General features: G+C 38.6%; 1 protein-coding gene across 1 annotated transcript; it reads right to left on the bottom strand.

Annotated features, from left to right (window-relative positions):
* Nucleotides 1-5,330: 5,330 nt before the first annotated feature.
* sla1a (Src like adaptor 1a) lies at nucleotides 5,331-9,448 on the bottom strand. Its single transcript, XM_077196181.1, has 8 exons — nucleotides 9,010-9,448; nucleotides 8,406-8,507; nucleotides 8,233-8,326; nucleotides 7,959-8,045; nucleotides 7,053-7,156; nucleotides 6,829-6,960; nucleotides 6,615-6,744; nucleotides 5,331-6,502 (listed from the first exon to the last, which is right to left on the bottom strand). Exons 2-8 carry the CDS (start codon nucleotides 8,470-8,472, stop codon nucleotides 6,298-6,300), a joined length of 819 nt encoding a protein of 272 aa, XP_077052296.1. The 5' UTR covers nucleotides 8,473-8,507; nucleotides 9,010-9,448; the 3' UTR covers nucleotides 5,331-6,297.
* Nucleotides 9,449-17,500: the final 8,052 nt, after the last annotated feature.

Below are 17,500 nucleotides of genomic sequence, written 5' to 3'. Positions count from 1 at the left end.
ATGCTTTATACAAGATTCAACCATTTTAAATCAATTGAATTGGCAACCAATGTAGAGGCTAAAAGAAATGTCACATGCCGTTTCTTACGAGTACCTGTCAAAAGTCTGGCAGCAGCGTTCTGCACCAGTTGAAGATTATATGGGCTAACACCCATACAGCATAAATAATCTTTTCAAAATCACAAAAAGACAAAAACAGTTTAACCTTTGCAATTGATGTCAGATATTAAAAAAAAACAGGATGACCACATAATTAATCTGTTTATCAAATTTCAGAGAATTATCAAACTGTACACAAATATTCTTTTCCCACATCCACGATTTAACTTTGTGTAAACACTTCAATAATGACTCAACTGAACTCTTTTCTTGTTTCCGCAAAGGTGCACCTAAGTGTCATCTACTTAAAGGGATAGTTCACCCAAAAATGAAAATTCTGTCAGTAATTACTCACCCTCATGTTGTTCCAACCTCGTAAGACCTTCGTTCATCTTCGGAACACAAATTAAGATATTTTTGATTAAATCTGAGAGCTGGATCACTCCTCCATAAGCTTCTAAGGGATTGAAACTTGTTCCCCGAAAAGTTATTAAAGACATCGTTAAAATAGTCCAAGTGACTACTGTGGCTCAATCTTAAGTTTATCAAACGACGAGAATACTTTTTGTGCGCAAAAGAAAAAAAAATAACGACTTTATTTCAACTGTTCATTTCCTTCTCTTTGGGCCTCGAGTCAGTTCACTAGTGTAACAGCGTAAGCTTCTGTTATACGTCACACGCATCACACACATGACCAGCGTCGGCCAATAATGAGCCTACGTGTGTCATGATACAACCAGACACAGGTAGATCCAAATGCAGCGTGAGTTTATTAGAGGGTAGTCAGACAGGCAAGGGTCACAGACAGCAAACACAGCAAAGCAGACAAGGCAATACTCAGGATCAGAAACCAGGCGAGAAGACAGAGGAAGGCGGCAGACGAGATGGAATCCGTTAAACATGCAATTGGTCCCAAGGCAGGCAGCAAACAATCGAAGAACAGGTATAGCAAGGGTCGAATACACAGACAGGAACAGACTAGACTAGGATAACAGGACCAGATAATACTAGGAAACAGTCGGAGATGTACACAACAGTGAAACAAGACTTCGCAATGGGTAATAGTGTGAGTGGGGTTTTAATGTGTGTGGAGCTGCGTGTGGAACTCAATGCAGGTGTGAGAGTGATCAATGGAGACAGGTGTGTGAGTAATCAGTCCAGGGTGTGTGCGTGAACAGTCCAGGGAAAGGCAGAGCAGAAGTAGAGCGCCCTCTCGTGGAACTCGTGGCAATCCAGACGATAATCATCACAACGTGTGACGTAGCACTACGCTATCACACTACGCTAACTGACCCGAGGCTTACAGAGAAGGAAATGAAAAGTTGAAATAAAGTCGTTATTTTTGTTTGTTTTTACGCACAAAAAATATTCTCGTCGATTGATAAACTTAAGATTGAGCCACTGTAGTCACCTGGACTATTTTAACGAAGTCTTTAATGACTTTTCGGGGCTGGCAAGTTTCAATCCCTCAAGAAGCCTATGGAGGAGTGAACCAGCTCTCAGATTTAATCAAAAATATCTTAATTCGTGTTCCAAAAATGACAACAACATGAGGGTGAGTATTTACTGACATAAATTTCATTAATGGGTGAACTATCCCTTTAACAATGAAAAGATACTCCATGCTTTTGAAATACAAAACCTAAAGGTATAATGAAAAAGGATTAGGCCAAGAATAGTTCCTTGTGGAACCCCACTAAACAATGGGGCCGTTTTTGAACAATGTTGACCAAAATTAACTGAGAAAGTCCTATCAAAAGAGAAGGTCTTAAGAAGGAAAGCGAGAGACAAGAATATTGTGATCATTGGTGTGATATGCGCCGAGGTCTAATAAAACTAAAATCACCAAGCTATCTAAATCAATCGAAATCAAAATTTCCTTTCAACAAACTTTCAACAAGGCCGTTTCTGTGCTGTGCTTTTCTTTAAATCCTAAATCAGAAATTTTAAAGTCTGCAATTGACTTAAAGCGGCATTTTCTAGGATTTTAGATAAAAAAATTAATTTCGAAATAGGCCAGTAATTAGATTAAATACTTTTCAAAAGGGGCTGTAAAATAGCATGCTTAAAACACATTGGAACTACGGCTGTTGTAGAACTTCTATTAATTAAAGTAGACCAATAGACTAGTTGGACCAATGATATTGAAAGTCTGCTTAACTAATCTTGATGGAATAATATCACGACAATGTGTAGGTCAACTTCCAACTGGCCAACTATCTCAACTAAAAACTGTAGAGAAATTGATGTCAATTGATCAAACACTGCAGAAATGGTACAAAAAAAACAAGGGGTCATACAAACCACGTTCAATATGCAACCTGATATCAATTTTCTGAATAAAAAGTTCAACAGATCATCACACACAATAGAAGACAGATCAGGCCATGTAACAATTGGATTAATCACTGACTTAATATTGAATAGAACTTTAGAATTACCACCACTGTACTTTATGAGTAAATCAGCGAAATAGATTCTTCCCTCTTCCACATCCGCTCTGCTCTCCTTCAGACTCGCCTGGGTAACCTCATTCAGCCAGGGCTCTGATTTGTCCTTACACTCTTAACCCTTATAGGAGCCATGGAATTTAGGATAGAGGAACATACAGAATTAAAAATGTTAAAGAAACATTCACATCCAGATGCAGGGAAGTGCTATCAAGAGTAAAGGTAATGTCAGACCCAGAGAATAAATGATTTAACTGCTCAGTAGTGGCTGTGTTTAAATTCAGAACCGGGTGAACTGGAGAACAAGCATTGAAAATGACACAAGTACTGGTAATGGGCATATGATCTGAGAGAGCTGAGTTATGAATTTCAACATCCCAACAGAAATGCCATAAGTCCAATGTACGTCCATGATCATGAGTAGGTCCATGTAGATGTTGTGTGAGGTTAAAAAAGTAATAGTTCATAAAATCTTTAGCCAGTGAGTTAGATGGACAACAGACATGCACATTGAAATTTCCCAGAATTAAAAGTTTATCATATTTTATAAAAATTTCACCTAAAACTCTGAGAACTCGCATGGCTAAGAACCTTTATAGAGGAGGCAACCTTTTTTTTCTCGTAATATACCCATCCTATGGTTTAGACAGCTGGGCTGGAGGCTAAATTACATCAAACATATTATATTCAATGGCACAAAGTTCAACACTACCTCCTCTATTCTTATTCACAGTCAAAGGAAGAGCAGACACGCGCATGTTTTCATAATCAAAGGCTTAAACCACCACATACTGCTTCTGGTGTTTTGCTTGATCTTGAGACCTGTTAGATCACTACACAGATGTTAGAGATGTTACCACAGTCTTTATCTTCATCTACCACATCCATCCAATCTCAAGGAAACCTGCCCTTGGGGTCCAGCTCTAGTTACGAACAAAGTCCAGGAGCAGCTCTACCAATCTGAAGACTATGACAATATCTAATGCTAAACCAGCATTTGTTGCTGTTTCAGCAGCTTAACTGTAAGATACCTTTTTTGGCTTGCTATGGGAGATATCCGTCTCAGACATGAATCCTTCAGACCTTGTGTTCATTGGCAATTATATTAGCATTATGGTTTCAGATTTACCTTTGATCTGCACCTTTGATCTTATACCACCTTTGCCGTGGAGTGTTTAGCACATGTTAAATGCATTTTGAGCCTTTTATATTGTCAAACTTCAGATTTTGAGTTGATTCTTTTGAATGGTTATACTGTAGTTTGGGCCTGGCAATGATTTTAGCCCATCGGTTGAGATCACTAGCTGATGAATTGATAACAGTAAATTACAATGTCATGAGAGTAGCAGCAGGAGAAAGAGCCTGCAATAAGTTTTTTACATCAAACCAAGCATGTGTGCACTACCGTGTGAGCTCCATACGCTTTCATAAATATGTTGCATCTATATTTTGCAACACACCGAAAATGCTTACTCATACTTCAGCCAATCAAGTACAATCTGATAAAACAGCAAGCGCAAGGCTATTTTTAGGTGTATGTGGCTTTCACGATTCGTTTAGTTGACCATGTGAGAGCTGTGACATTTCCATGAAACAAGTTGTGCTGTACAACACAAGGATATAGTGTTGGTTTCTGGTTGGGAGTTGGTTCTGTTTATGTTGGGTGAAAGTAAGCAAAACCACTTGTTTGTATACTGGAATTACCCAGATCCAGACTCATAAATAAACAAAATGGTTAACAAAATTTAGATAATCACATTCTGTCTGCGTGATCCAAACCATCCTCTGTTTTGGCTTTCTGACTGAAACAACATTCTGTTAAAGAATATCACTGTGTGAACAATAATGTGTGTGTGTGTGTGTGTGTGTGTGTGTGTGTGTGTGTGTGTGTGTGTGTGTGTGTGTGTGCGTGTGCGTGTGTGTGTGTGTTTGTGTTTGTGTTTGTGTTTGTGTTTGTGCATGTGCGTGTGCTTGCTCGTGTGCGTGTGTCAGAAAACGCAGTTAAATGTAAAAATGTTCAGAAGCATTTTGGCAATGAAAATTTTGGGGAAAACATTCTAAATTACTATGAAAACAATGTCACAATTCATTGCAAAATCTATTCTGGGCTGCATATGAAATGTTTTTTTTTTATTAAGCAAACAATGCAATACAGATAAGTAGGCTACATAACAACAGCAAAAACAAAGATGTTGAAAAAGCAAGTATCAGACAGATAAGCTTGTTGACAACAAACAAGAAAACAATGCATAATACGAGAGGAAACTCATGAGCAAACAAATAAACAAACATATAAACAACATAAAACAGAAAGCAATATGGATGAACATGCATCTCTACACACACACACACACACACACACACACACACACACACACACACACACACACACACACACACACACACACACACACACACACACACACACACACACACACACACACACACACACACACACACACACACACACACACACACACACACACACATATATACATGCTATCTCATCCATTTCATCTAATAACTTTGTTTCAGCTCTCTTTATGGCTTGATTGTGTTGCATGAGCTGAATGTTTGATAGGAATAAAAGTCTGTAATTAACAACACTCCCAATGGTTACCATCAGAATAATGCACTGTATGAACAACATGAGCCAAACATTGTGAGAGTTTGTTTGTGTGGCTGTTTGGATAGAGGCTCAATGTGTTTCTGCATGGCAGTTTAAATGTAACATATTAAACAGTTTCTTTTTCTTTTTTCATTGAAGTGCAATAAACAAAAAACGTTGCAAAAGCAAATATTTATTAAAATGTATAGTCTCAAAGTCTCAAAGTTCTCTCCTCGTCCCTTTAATTAAACCTAGTTAGATGAAAGATAGCAGTGGCTCTTTGATAAAGACATACGTATGTACATTAAATGCTTAGAAATTTACAAACACCCACAAATATCCATAAAACGTCTCAAGTACTGCAATATAAACTTGTTTCCAGAACATTCTTTTGCTGCATAATTCAATAACATATGCTTTGGCTTCAGTGTTTATAAGGAAGAAAAATTATGTTTAATAGTTAAGTTCAAAGTAAAAAAACTAAAAATGTCCCTGTAGGTGTGAAAAAAAAGTAAATCATGAAAAAATGTAGTGTGCATTTTTCTTGATTTCCTTTAATAGTGAAGTTGAAACATTGAAATTGCGATAAGATAAATCTCACAAACACCCATCAGGAGCATGTGTAGGTCATATTCACCCCAAAATTAAAATAAATAAATTATATTGTCGTTATAGGATTTTTAAGACATTTTTCATTTCAACACAATTTGAATTTAAATGGTAAAATATTTACATATAAAAGTTATATACTGTATATTGTATTGCCATTAATGTGAGCTTTCATTTATTAAAAAAGTAATTGTATTACATTTTTTAAGAATCTAATGACTTAACTATATATAATAATTGGAATTATTAAGAAAAAAGTTCAACATCCAAACACATCCAAACTAAATTTCATGGAAATTATCAGATAAAAACACACACACACACACACACACACACGCACACGCACACACACACACACACACACACACACACAGACACAGACACACACACACACAAATCATATTAGTCCTAAAACAGGTTTTCTTTGTGCAATTTGATTTTAGGGTGAAATGTGACCTAAACATGTCTGTGAAAGATTCGACTAGTCCAATGCAAAACTATTACCAGTTACCAGTTAAAGGTGGTTATAAGCTAATAGTTTTCATCTAAATTCATATTACTGTGATCAGGCATCACATAGATAGACTTGCTCTTCTTCTTGCGTCCTGTGGCGTTCTCTGGCTCAGGTGCTGATGTCAAAGAAAGATAGGCGGCTATGCTGCTCCTCACCCCGTAGCTCATCATGTTATCTTTGCTGTCCACAGTATCCAGTCCGCTTGGGCTCATAAGCTGAGACCTATTCACGTGGAGACATATTCATACCAATCATTCCTCGCTCACATTGAAGCTCTACAAGCTCAGCAAGTGGAGGAAAAGCTTAGCGTGATCTAAAAAAGACAGAGACATACTTATTCACTTTCTTCCAATCCAAGTTACGACGCATTACCACAGGTGGCGCTTGCTGGGTTGAGCTCAGGGCAGGGTTGGATAGAGCCAGACACGGGGCGCTGAGAACACAACATATACCATCTGACGAGTCTGAGGGAAAACCAAAACACATCAGCATTAACGCATCACACACCCATTCTACATTACAAGCAGAGTATGAGAGCTTTGCCTCACCAGAGTAGTGATTGACCATGTCCTCCAGACACTGGAAGGTAAGCCGTGGTGAGATGTAGTACCAGCTATTAGTCAGACGGAATATCTTATAGTGCTTCATGTTCCTGTGTCTCACAGAGAGAGAATATACACCTGCAGGAAACAGCAGCCAAACTTTTTTGTAAAGCTTTTTGCAATATAAACTTGTGGACGAGAATACATGCAAGACACTTCCTGGTACTTACCTCTCTCTTGAGGACTTTCTCTAATTAGAAATGATCCGACACTGTTACCAGGCAATGACAAAAGCTCTTCTGCCTTCTGTCTGCTAACGCCCTCATACAGCCATCTTTAGAAACAAGAAATACCGAAGCGGAAATGATTTTACCAATTGAAAACAGTAACTTCCCAATTCAGGAAAGAAATTGATTATTTTAGTCCTTGTTATATCAGAACTAAGATCAGTTTTTTATATGACACAGTTTACATTCAATGTGTAATCAAATCAAAATATGTGCACTACCGTTCAAAGGTTTTGTCAGTAAAACTGTTTTTTTAAGAAATTAATACTGTATTCAGCAAGGATGCATTCATTTTAAATCATCAACTTAAATCATTAATTAATGCAATTTAATCAAAATGCATAGTAAAGACATTTCTAATGTTACAAAATATTTCTGTTTCAAATAAATGCTGTTCTTTAGAACTTTTTATTCATCAAAGAATCCTGACAAAAATTCAAATGCATCACGGTTCCCTCAAAAATATTAAGCAGCACAACTGTTTTCAACATTGATAATTATAAGAAATGTTTCTTGAACGCCAAATCAGCATATTAGAGCATTTTTAAATATATTAAAAAAGAAAACGGTTATTTTAAATTGTAATACTATTTCACAATATTAGTGTAACCGCAGCCTCGGTGAGCATTGTAAAACATCTTATACCAACCCCAAACTTTTTAACAGTAGAAAGTGTTGCACTATTAATTGCACGTTCGAAATGTTCTGAAAGAAATGTTGCAGCAAAATTGTCTCTCATGTCATTGATCATTCAGTACGTATTGTTTTGTATTCTGCATTTGGAAATTAATTTCTGGGATCATCATGAAACATACAGCACATAAGTGAGGATAATCAGTCCATAATTACCCATGATAAACCTTTGCCACATGATTAGTTGGAATGTAATTCTCAGTTCCTGTTTGAAGAGAACGCACTTTCCACCAGCAACCATCTCTGTAAAGCATTCATTGACGTGTACATTAAAATACATTTTTCTTGATTGTATGCGTTTTACATAAACTACACAGTATATGTGTATGCACATGAATGTTAAAATAAAAGATACATTTCACAAGGTGGTGATGTAATATATATTACTGGTGTTTGTTGTTAGATTATATTTCTTTAAAAGAACACTTACTCTGAAAGACCTTTGAGCTTGTCCCCCATCTTAAAGATAGGTTCACTTATGTCACGACACGGATAATCAGCAAGAACCACAAGACTATCGCAGTCTGTAAACAATAAGAGTTATGTCAAAGACTCACATTAAAACATATTTAGGTATACAGCGGGTGAAGAACCACAGCTTACCTTTAAAAATGGTGTCAAAGCTGTTAGGCTCTGGGTTCGACTTTTCCTGCCTCATTACATTGCCCATGATGTCAGGTTATAGAGCCCGCAGCTCTACAGATGCTGAAATTTGAAATGCATATATCATGTTTATACAATGGCGAGTTTGAGGTTTGCATTTGATAGTCCAACAGCTAATGCAACAGCCGGTTTAATTTTGCAACTTCCTCTCAACTAATGTGTTATCGCTGACAAAAAATAGAACAGGGAAGCTGCGGAGAGGCCAGGTCTAACACTATTTTCCACAAAATATTGAAGTCATATTTTTTACAGGCATTTGTGACTGTGTGAGTCACAAATGCTCCATTTTCTCCTAGATTGACCTGTTTACTTGAGACTCGTCACATCCTCAAAATGAATGCTGAATTTTGACTTAAAAACATTGAAGTGGTATGTGTAGTATCTTTATTGCTCATTCATTTTTATTGTAAATATGATTTACAGTAGGTAAATACATCTCAATGGATAACACTTGACACTCTTTCTTTTTCAAGTGAAACAGCCTATGAATGTCAAAACTCCACACCAACAGAAATATGCTAGGCACATAAATTCGTTTTCTTACCTCTCAATTTAAGCAGTTAAATATCCATGATTCCCTCAAGAGGGCAAAGCTTCAGTTCTGGGTGGCTGCTCTCAATAAAGTAGAAGCAGGTGGTTTAGAGTAAAGAAATATTGCCCTGGACTCCGACCTAAGGCCAGCCGGAACAGCAGTTGAGTTCTGAGTGGCCTGCACTGCTCTGCAGGCTTATCTAAACTGAGCGCTGGTCTGCTGAAAACAGAACATAGCCACATACTTCCTCTGGTAAAATGAGGAAGAGTTCCCTAACTATGTCTTCCTTCATCCCCTCAACGTGCACCAACAGAAATGATTACAAATCTTCAATGCATATAATACAGGACAGCAAATCATTATTTTAATCCAAATAAGCACAATCACAATAATGAGGTATAACTATGTGATTTTTGTGCGCTCAGTGTAGTACGCTCAAAATGGGTGTTGTGCAACTTCCTGTGTATGGCATTAGTGGGTGAAGGTCTGGGTGTGAGTGCTTCTACATGTGTGAGTTTCTGTGTCAGAAGAATAACGTCTAATGTCTATGTCTAGACATTAAAAGGCCCTTAAGGATACAAAATGTAATCTAGTGCAAAACATTAGGCTTTCAAATGTTTTTGTTATCTTTGTAATTTAAGTTTTTATACTACCCTGCAGATCCACCCAAATGATTTACTATATGAAAAGTGCCTTCACAACTGAGAATTGTTTATCATTTATCCTTCGAATGAGTCTGTCTGTCCTTGTTTATGCACTTGCATATGCTACTTATACATGTGAAAAATCAACACTACACAATCATCTTAATGTTCCATTGTGGATCAAACCTCATAGATTTATGCCTCTGGAGAACTATATTATCCATTTATCAAGATTTACGGCTGATACAAACAGCGAAATGCTTAAACGTGGGTATTTATTTTATTATCTTAAGTTGAAATCTCCACTGTATCAACCAGTTGTATATGCTTTGGATTGCAAAACAAATAAAAGAATGGGACAGATTGTCACCGTTCATAGATCCGTGTGTTCATTTTGCGTATCTGTCTGGTGTGTTTTAGGTGTTTGGTCTGTGTGTGTGGTGGCTTGTTTGTTGCCCAACCAGCTGATCACTCTACTCTTGTTTTTCAAGTCATTTCTGCATCTCATCTGTGCTTCCAAGCAGCTCGGAGATCGATCTAGAGTTTTCTTCAACCAGCTGTCCGGTCTGGGTTTCCACGCTGTGTTTGATTCCTGTCTCTTCATCTCTCTCTCCTTTGGATTGTTGCAGTGAGTTCGCCAGCCTTTTGACTGAGCTTTTCTGAGTATTTTCACTGTCCTGTCTGTCACAATAAACTGCTATACTTGCATTTGGATCTACGAATCTCATTCTGACACAGATATCTGGGAAGTATTTCTTATTTTTGTTTGTCCCTTGTGCAGCTCTATGAATGTTCACCTGACTGGTTTGATACAAGTACCTCATTTTCTCTGGGTCTGAGGCTTGAACTTCTCTTATTTGTACTTTCATAACTTTGTTACTAAATGCACTTCCATGGTACACACACACACACACACACACACACACACATATATATATATATATATATATATATATGAAAAACTGATGTAAGCTGGGTTGACAAGCCTACAAAAGACATTAATTGAATTACATTTATGAATAGATCTTATACCAGAAGTATCTGTTTATAGTCATTGTAGTCAACGATATATCGTTATAGTCATTGTTATATCGTTAGTCATCGTTGCAATGAACGTTGTACTCATCATTATTTCGTTAGTCCACATTTTATCATCATAGTCATCATCATAGTCAACTTTATATCGTTATAGGCATCGTTATATCATTAGTCATCATTGAAGTGGATGTTATAGCCTACTCATCATAATATCTTTAGTCAACAATATGTAATATAACATATCTGACTGATCTGAGCTGCATTTCCCATAACCGGCATGAGCCCAAGTTGACCATTTTTTTCTTTTAAACATAATTTATTCTAATTTCTGCTTGCGATTTTGTGGAAACCTGATATTATGTCCTCTGAGATTTTAACAGATTAAAGCTCAGATGTGTCTCTCTTTTCTAATGCTCTCATAAAGCATCATAACTGGATGAGCAAAAAAGAATTACAAAGTTCAGCTTGCGTGGAGACAAGTTAATCTCATCATTAATTCACATTCTTTGCTTCATTACTTTTCTTTATGCTCAACATGATAATTAAACCCTAAAAATGATCATGTAGAAAATAAATTTCCAAAAGCTTAACTTGTGGCTTACATGTTAATGTCTTTTTCCATTGAAAAATATTTCTCTCAAATGCGCTTTTTACTTTTTGACAGGGAATTGGAGTCAAAAATGTTCTGAGATCTTCTCAGTCTGGGAAAAGCCATCAGTGCTGTTCTTCTGATCAACTGCATATTATCTGTTCGCTTCTCGCCCCTTTTCAACTTTATTTATTGCCAAAAGCTACAGACCAGCTTGCCAATACCACAAATATGGCTCTCTATTTAATCACAGCAGTGACACATTTTGCAACCATATTTTCATTTTCATTCTTATATTTAAAAAAATAAAATTAAATTGCTTCATCATTGTTGATTTTTAACAAGTGATTGAAAAGAAGCCTCCAAGTGGCTTCAAATTTCTCTATATTTCCAGAGATAATATATCTGAGTCTTTCCACGTGCAAAGTGGAGGAAAGCTCTGACAACCAAAACTTAAATAGTGGCTTCCAATTTTTCTTCCACATGCAGAGTATAGATTTTTTGGCAATCATCAAACCATACTGTATAGGCAGTCAATTGCATTATTAAGGCGCAACAAAGAGGCCGACCAGCCAAGAATGGCAGTCGCAGGATCCAAGGGCGGCTCACAAGCATAAGCTTCAGAAATAAACTGAAAAACTTCTGACCAGAATTCACCCAGTTTTCTAAAAGTAGCATTTTTAATGGCAATGACGTCAGTAGTTCAGCTGTTTGCAAAGCAGAGCAAGATTTCATCTGAAGGTATATACAGTATGCACAGAGTGGGAATTTATATGCTCATGTTTAACATTCAACTCTGAGAGAAGGTGTAATTTTCTTGAGTATGCCTTGCATTGTTAAGGGTGAATTCCGGTTATTTGATAAAAAGTGTCCCAATCAATCTGAATTCACTATATGTAGCCTTACTATTACGCACAGACTAGAGACTCTTCCGACCAAACAATCAGTGAGAGCAACGGTACAACTGATTCTGTAGACACGTTTAAAAATTTTAAAACATGGAAAACAGGAAAAAGCAACACAATAGGCCTTTATCGCACTTCCACGTTTGAAAAGCGGAAGGGTCAAATAGCGTAAAAGAATTGCACTGCAGCCTTTATCAATGGCTGTGCTCATAGTGAGGGATTGTTGTATTTTATTTATGTAAAATTCAGCACAGATACTTCTTGTAAAGACACAACCTCAGTTTAGAATCATTAATTGAGTATTGTGAAAAAAGAAACAAGCAGAAAAAAGAATAAGCAGAATCAAACAATAGAAGCAGATGCTTATGTAAAATAACGTGATCATCAAACAGCATATAAATAAAAACTGCCTAATGTTACAGAATGAAATGTCGACCCAGGACGAGCTATAGGATACTAAAGCTTTGTGGTGTTGATGGACTTGATATGCTCCATCAATTTTTTTGATCATCGTTCTGAATCTGATCTGGATGTAGGCCTATAGTCTTTGACAAGCTTTTTCTTCTCAGCTTTTTGTTCAAAATGTTGCTTTTTTATGAAACACCCACATTCAAGTGTTGATTACTGTAAAAAAAAAGAATATATTAAGCTACAATTAATCAGGTTTTTTGTTGTTGTTGTTTTCATCATGTTCAGATATTCATACAACAAAATATTCTGGGGCAATGAAAATTTGGTGAAAATGCTCAAAAAAGCTGGCGGTGGCTGGCAACTTTTTTAAAAAATGTTTAAATGCAATGATTGGACAGCATTATACTGTAGACGAAATGGGCGGTTAATCATAATAAATATAATACAAAAATAAACAAATTGATATTAAAAAAATATAATTAAAGCAGTCATAATATTCCTCTGGCAGTAACTTGAGCTGCGTGCTGCTTGTTAATCTCATGACAGCCGGCATCGCTGACAATCGCATCTCTCAGACATTGTCACACATTCTAATGAAAGATGACATAGTATCGTGCAAGTCTAAATAAACCGTTTTAAATATTTACGTTTACACACTTCTGGTGTGCATGGCAAATCTATTCAGCCCGGTTTGCAAACCCGTTTGTTTGTTTGTTTTATAAGAACCTTTCAGTAAACAGTTTGTAAACTTTTTTTTTTTTTTTTTGGCAATGGAAAGATTCAATGGTAGTTAAAGATTCTCCATGGATCAATGCCAATAAAGAATATTTATTTTAAAAGAGTTTATAGCTAGTATATTGAAACTAGTAGCTTCATATCATTATGATATGTATTATCTCTCTCAACTTTGCAGGCCACAGTTTTAAATAGCTTCAATGTTAATCTTGTTTTTTTGTTATATCCTGTGAGGCCTAATATGACGTGTTAATGGCTGCAAAGCTCAAGGCAGACCACAGCAGATACGGCCCCTCATATAGACTGCGGCCACAATGCATGTGTAGACTTCAGTGGAAACTCTGACATAGAACAGGGTGATTAAGTCACAGTGCAAATTAAGCATTGTGGGTATAACATCCCACTGGACAAAGATGGAACTCCGCAGTAAAGCAGGAACACGTGGCAGAGTTTGGTGTTAGCCAGGTCTAATGACTCCAAGCTGTCTCACAGTAATAGGTTGCCTCCAGCAAAAACAAAACTACAGCCATCCTGTGGTGAATGAAGCTGTTTTTAAATACGCTAGATTCAAAGGAGAAAAAGTCATGTTATTCACATCAAATATACCCGAATGTTCATGCATTTAAGACTGCCCTTGTAATCAACTTTTTTGTGCAAATGGTAAAAACATGCATATATAAATAAGCCTTACCTCATTTTTTGATGACGGAACTAAAATTCCTTTAACTTCCTGTATCATTCCTGTTATGTATTAAGCTTTAGACTTTTATAGATGAATATGCTTGTACTGCGAAACAGCATTTCAGAAATATGCTCTTTGCAAACTCACATACTTCAGCTTTATTATTTATAACATGATTATTTGCACAGTGCCACTTAACAGGAACTTACCAGGATGGTAATAAATGTCATTGGTTAGTGAGTGATCGGCAGTTAGATTACATTGGGGTATCAACAAATTCATTTAGATATTTTTTATATTATCATCTAACAGGACGGAATGTTTGAGACTAACACAATTTCACCGTTAATGCTTAATGACATACTCAAAATGTCTTTGTCAATTGTCTTTGATAAAATGGTGCTGGTTAAAGAAAACCCTTGCAACTGGACCCTGGATTTTGGAACATTAAAATATTACAAAAGACTCACAGGATGGAAAGTGAAATTGAGGACATAGGAAAAAACTATAAATTGTGGCCAATTAAAGCAGCATTTCCAAGAAAACACACCTTGCAACATTTCAAAAAATTCTAAGAATATATCTTAATAAACTGGCAAAGCAATCAGTGACGTTCACTCAAACCAAATAGTGAACTATTTTTAAACTCATCTTAATTATGCTATCGTAATAAAATAAAATGTACTCGGTTACATACGTAACCTCGGTTCTCTCTAGAAGAGGGAACGAGTATTGCGTAAGTTGCCTACGCTACGGGTAAAGTAATCTTTTCTCGAGATATGAAGCCAAAAAATTATCCTTAATTTTTCCATTTATTGTCAACGCAGTGCAGCAGCTAGCAGACCTAGAGCAGGCTATCTTGCGTGCTCATTGGCTGCCCTGCGGCAACTGCTGCAGCCTACCACTGAGCCTCGCGCGTGACGTCGCGCCTTCTACGCGTCACAGCCCGCCAAAAGGGGCGTGGTTTAGCGTATAAAAGTCAGGCTCGGAGGCTGCTTCACCGGTTTTCATCGACTGAAGCGAAAGTCGCTTGTGGCGCGGACACGGCAGGTTACGCAATACTCGTTCCCTCTTCTAGAGAGAACCGAGGTTACGTACTTAACCGAGTACGTTCTCTTACAAGAGGTTCTCTCGTATTGTGTAAGTTGCTTACGCTACGGGAACCCATTTTCAACGGCGTGCACGCCAGGCATCCACTTCATGAATCCCAGGGTGTCCCGGGGAACATAGATAAGTGGGAATCAAGCAAAGCGGGCCGGCACGTATACAAAAGCACTTATAGGGCATACAGAGCGGCGTTTGCCGGTCTATATAAACATTTCACCATACAGTGCAGCTCAACCAGGAGAGCTAAGGTCACGTGAGAGTAGTCTGCACCTCGATCAGATCAGAACATACACACCGCTCATACTGACAGAAGTCTAGCCTGCAAGGCGGGAACTTCTTGGTTATAAAACCTAAAAAATTTGGACGGGGAGGCCCAGCCTGCTGCCTCTCAAATGTTGTGAATGGAAATCCCGCTGGACCAAGCCCACGACGAGGCCACGCCTCTAGTAGAATGAGCCCTGCCGCCCAAAGGGCATTGCAGACCTTTAGACACATAAGCAGATGCAATAGCGTCCACTATCCATCTGGACAGGCTCTCTTTCGAGGCGGCGAGCCCCTTGGTGCGCCCACCAAACCAAAAAAAGAGCTGCTCCGAGCACCTGAAAGGGGCGGAGCGCGTAATGTAAACCCTCAGCGCCCTGACAGGGCAGAGGAGATTAACATCGCTCTCACTATGGATGCTGGCAGAGCCGATAGAGAAATGACCTGCGCTCTGAAGGGAGTGCCCATCACCTTAGGGACATAGCCATGCCTTGGTTTGAGGATGACTTTAGAGTCATTTGGTCCAAACTCAAGACATGCAGCGCTAACAGATAGCGCATGTAAATCCCCCACACTTTTAACTGATGACAGAGCTGTCAGAAAAACGGTTTTGAGCGAGAGGTACTTTAGGTCCACGGATTCTAGCGGTTCAAAGGGGGATGCTTTCAGGGCCTCTAGGACCAAGGGAAGATCCCACATGGGAACCGACGGGGGTCGCCCAGGATTCATCCTCCTGGCTCCTCTAAGGAAGCGGATGACAGGGTCATTCCTTCCTATTGACCGACCGCGTGTCGACTCAGCGGACGCTGAAACGTCCGCCACATATACTTTAAGCGTGGATGGGGACCTGCCCTAATCCAACAGCTCTTGAAGGAAGCCAAGCAACCACGGGACCCCACACGTTCGTGGGTCTAAACAGGCGCCATAGCAACTGGACTGTCTGGGGGTGCAGGGACCATTCCCCTGGGGGAACGTTGTCCCTGGACAGTCTGTCTGGGCTGTTGTTCAGGTGGCCTGGCACATGCGCAGCTCTCAGCGAGCGCAGGAAATGCTGAGACCATACGAGAAGGCGTTCTGTCAGACAGCAGAGACTCCTGGACCTGACACCGCCCTGACGGTTTATGTAGGACACCACAGACATGCTGTCCGAACGGACTAGGACGTGGTGGTCCCGTATGAACGGGAGGAAGCGCTTGAGCACGTTCTCGACCGTTATCATCTCCAGACAGTTTATATAGAGGCGTCTCTCTAGATCTGACCACAGGCCAAAGAACGGTCTGCCCTCGAAGAGAGCGCCCCAACCTAAGTTGGAGGCGTCTGTCTAGATGACCTTCCGGTATAAGACAGCTCCTATTGTCACCCCCCGCTGGTACCAGTCGGCCGCTAACCAGGGCTGCAGAGCTGAAACGCAGCTCTGAGTCACTCTGATTTGTCTACGGCCGAAAACACAAGCCTGGTGAGGCACTCGGCCGTTTAACCAGTGTTGTAGCGGGCGCATGCGCAGCAGGCCCAGCTGAAGTACTGCTGCAGCATCCTCTGGAATGTTTTCAAAGAAGTGATGCTGCCCTTCTGGAAAGATGCGGCCAGGTGTCGGACACAGTGCGTTCGCTGTGTCGATAAACAAGCCGTCATAGCTACAGAGTCTATTTCTATCCCTAGAAAAGAAACTGACTGACTGAGCAGTGAAGAGCTCTTGGTTCAGTTGATCGTGAGACCCAGGCTTTCCAGATGACTGAGGAGCACTGTAAGGAACTCAGCTTTTTGGAAATATTAATAATCAATAATATCTTGTTATTATTAATTATAAATATTTGGGTCAGTTAATTGGATTAACTTGATGTGGCTGAATTAATATTACAATCAATTAATCAGTTCTTCCAAAGAACTCTTTTGATTATTAATTTATTCTAATAAAGGGTATCTTCCATGGCCACCGAAGAATAATTATTTCTTCGCCTGTACAGTACTTTGAGCCAGTAGCAAAAACCGTGATCGTAAAGTGACTTGTATTGCAAACAAAACAGAACCAAATACATATTATGTACAAGTTTTATTAACTAAATATAGATATTTATATGAATATAAATAAACTAAACAACATACACACATGAATACATAAATAGGTTAGTGA

Source organism: Siphateles boraxobius, unplaced genomic scaffold (genome assembly GCF_051911475.1).
Source record: "Siphateles boraxobius isolate OS27281-9 unplaced genomic scaffold, OSU_SipBor_1 35, whole genome shotgun sequence".
NCBI lineage: Eukaryota > Metazoa > Chordata > Actinopteri > Cypriniformes > Leuciscidae > Siphateles > Siphateles boraxobius.
Note: the sequence above shows the minus strand (reverse complement) of the source record. Positions and strands in the feature narration are given on the sequence as shown.

Excerpts from the sequence above, each read along its gene's own strand:
- sla1a (XM_077196181.1), bottom strand. The coding sequence starts at position 8,472 with ATGGGCAATGTAATGAGGCAGGAAAAGTCGAACCCAGAGCCTAACAGC. Across the intron at positions 7,157-7,958 it reads GTGGCAAAGGTTTATCATGG|ATGGCTGTATGAGGGCGTTA; the intron begins GTAATTATGGAC and ends TTGTTTCTAAAG. Across the intron at positions 6,745-6,828 it reads CATGGTCAATCACTACTCTG|ACTCGTCAGATGGTATATGT; the intron begins GTGAGGCAAAGC and ends GTTTTCCCTCAG.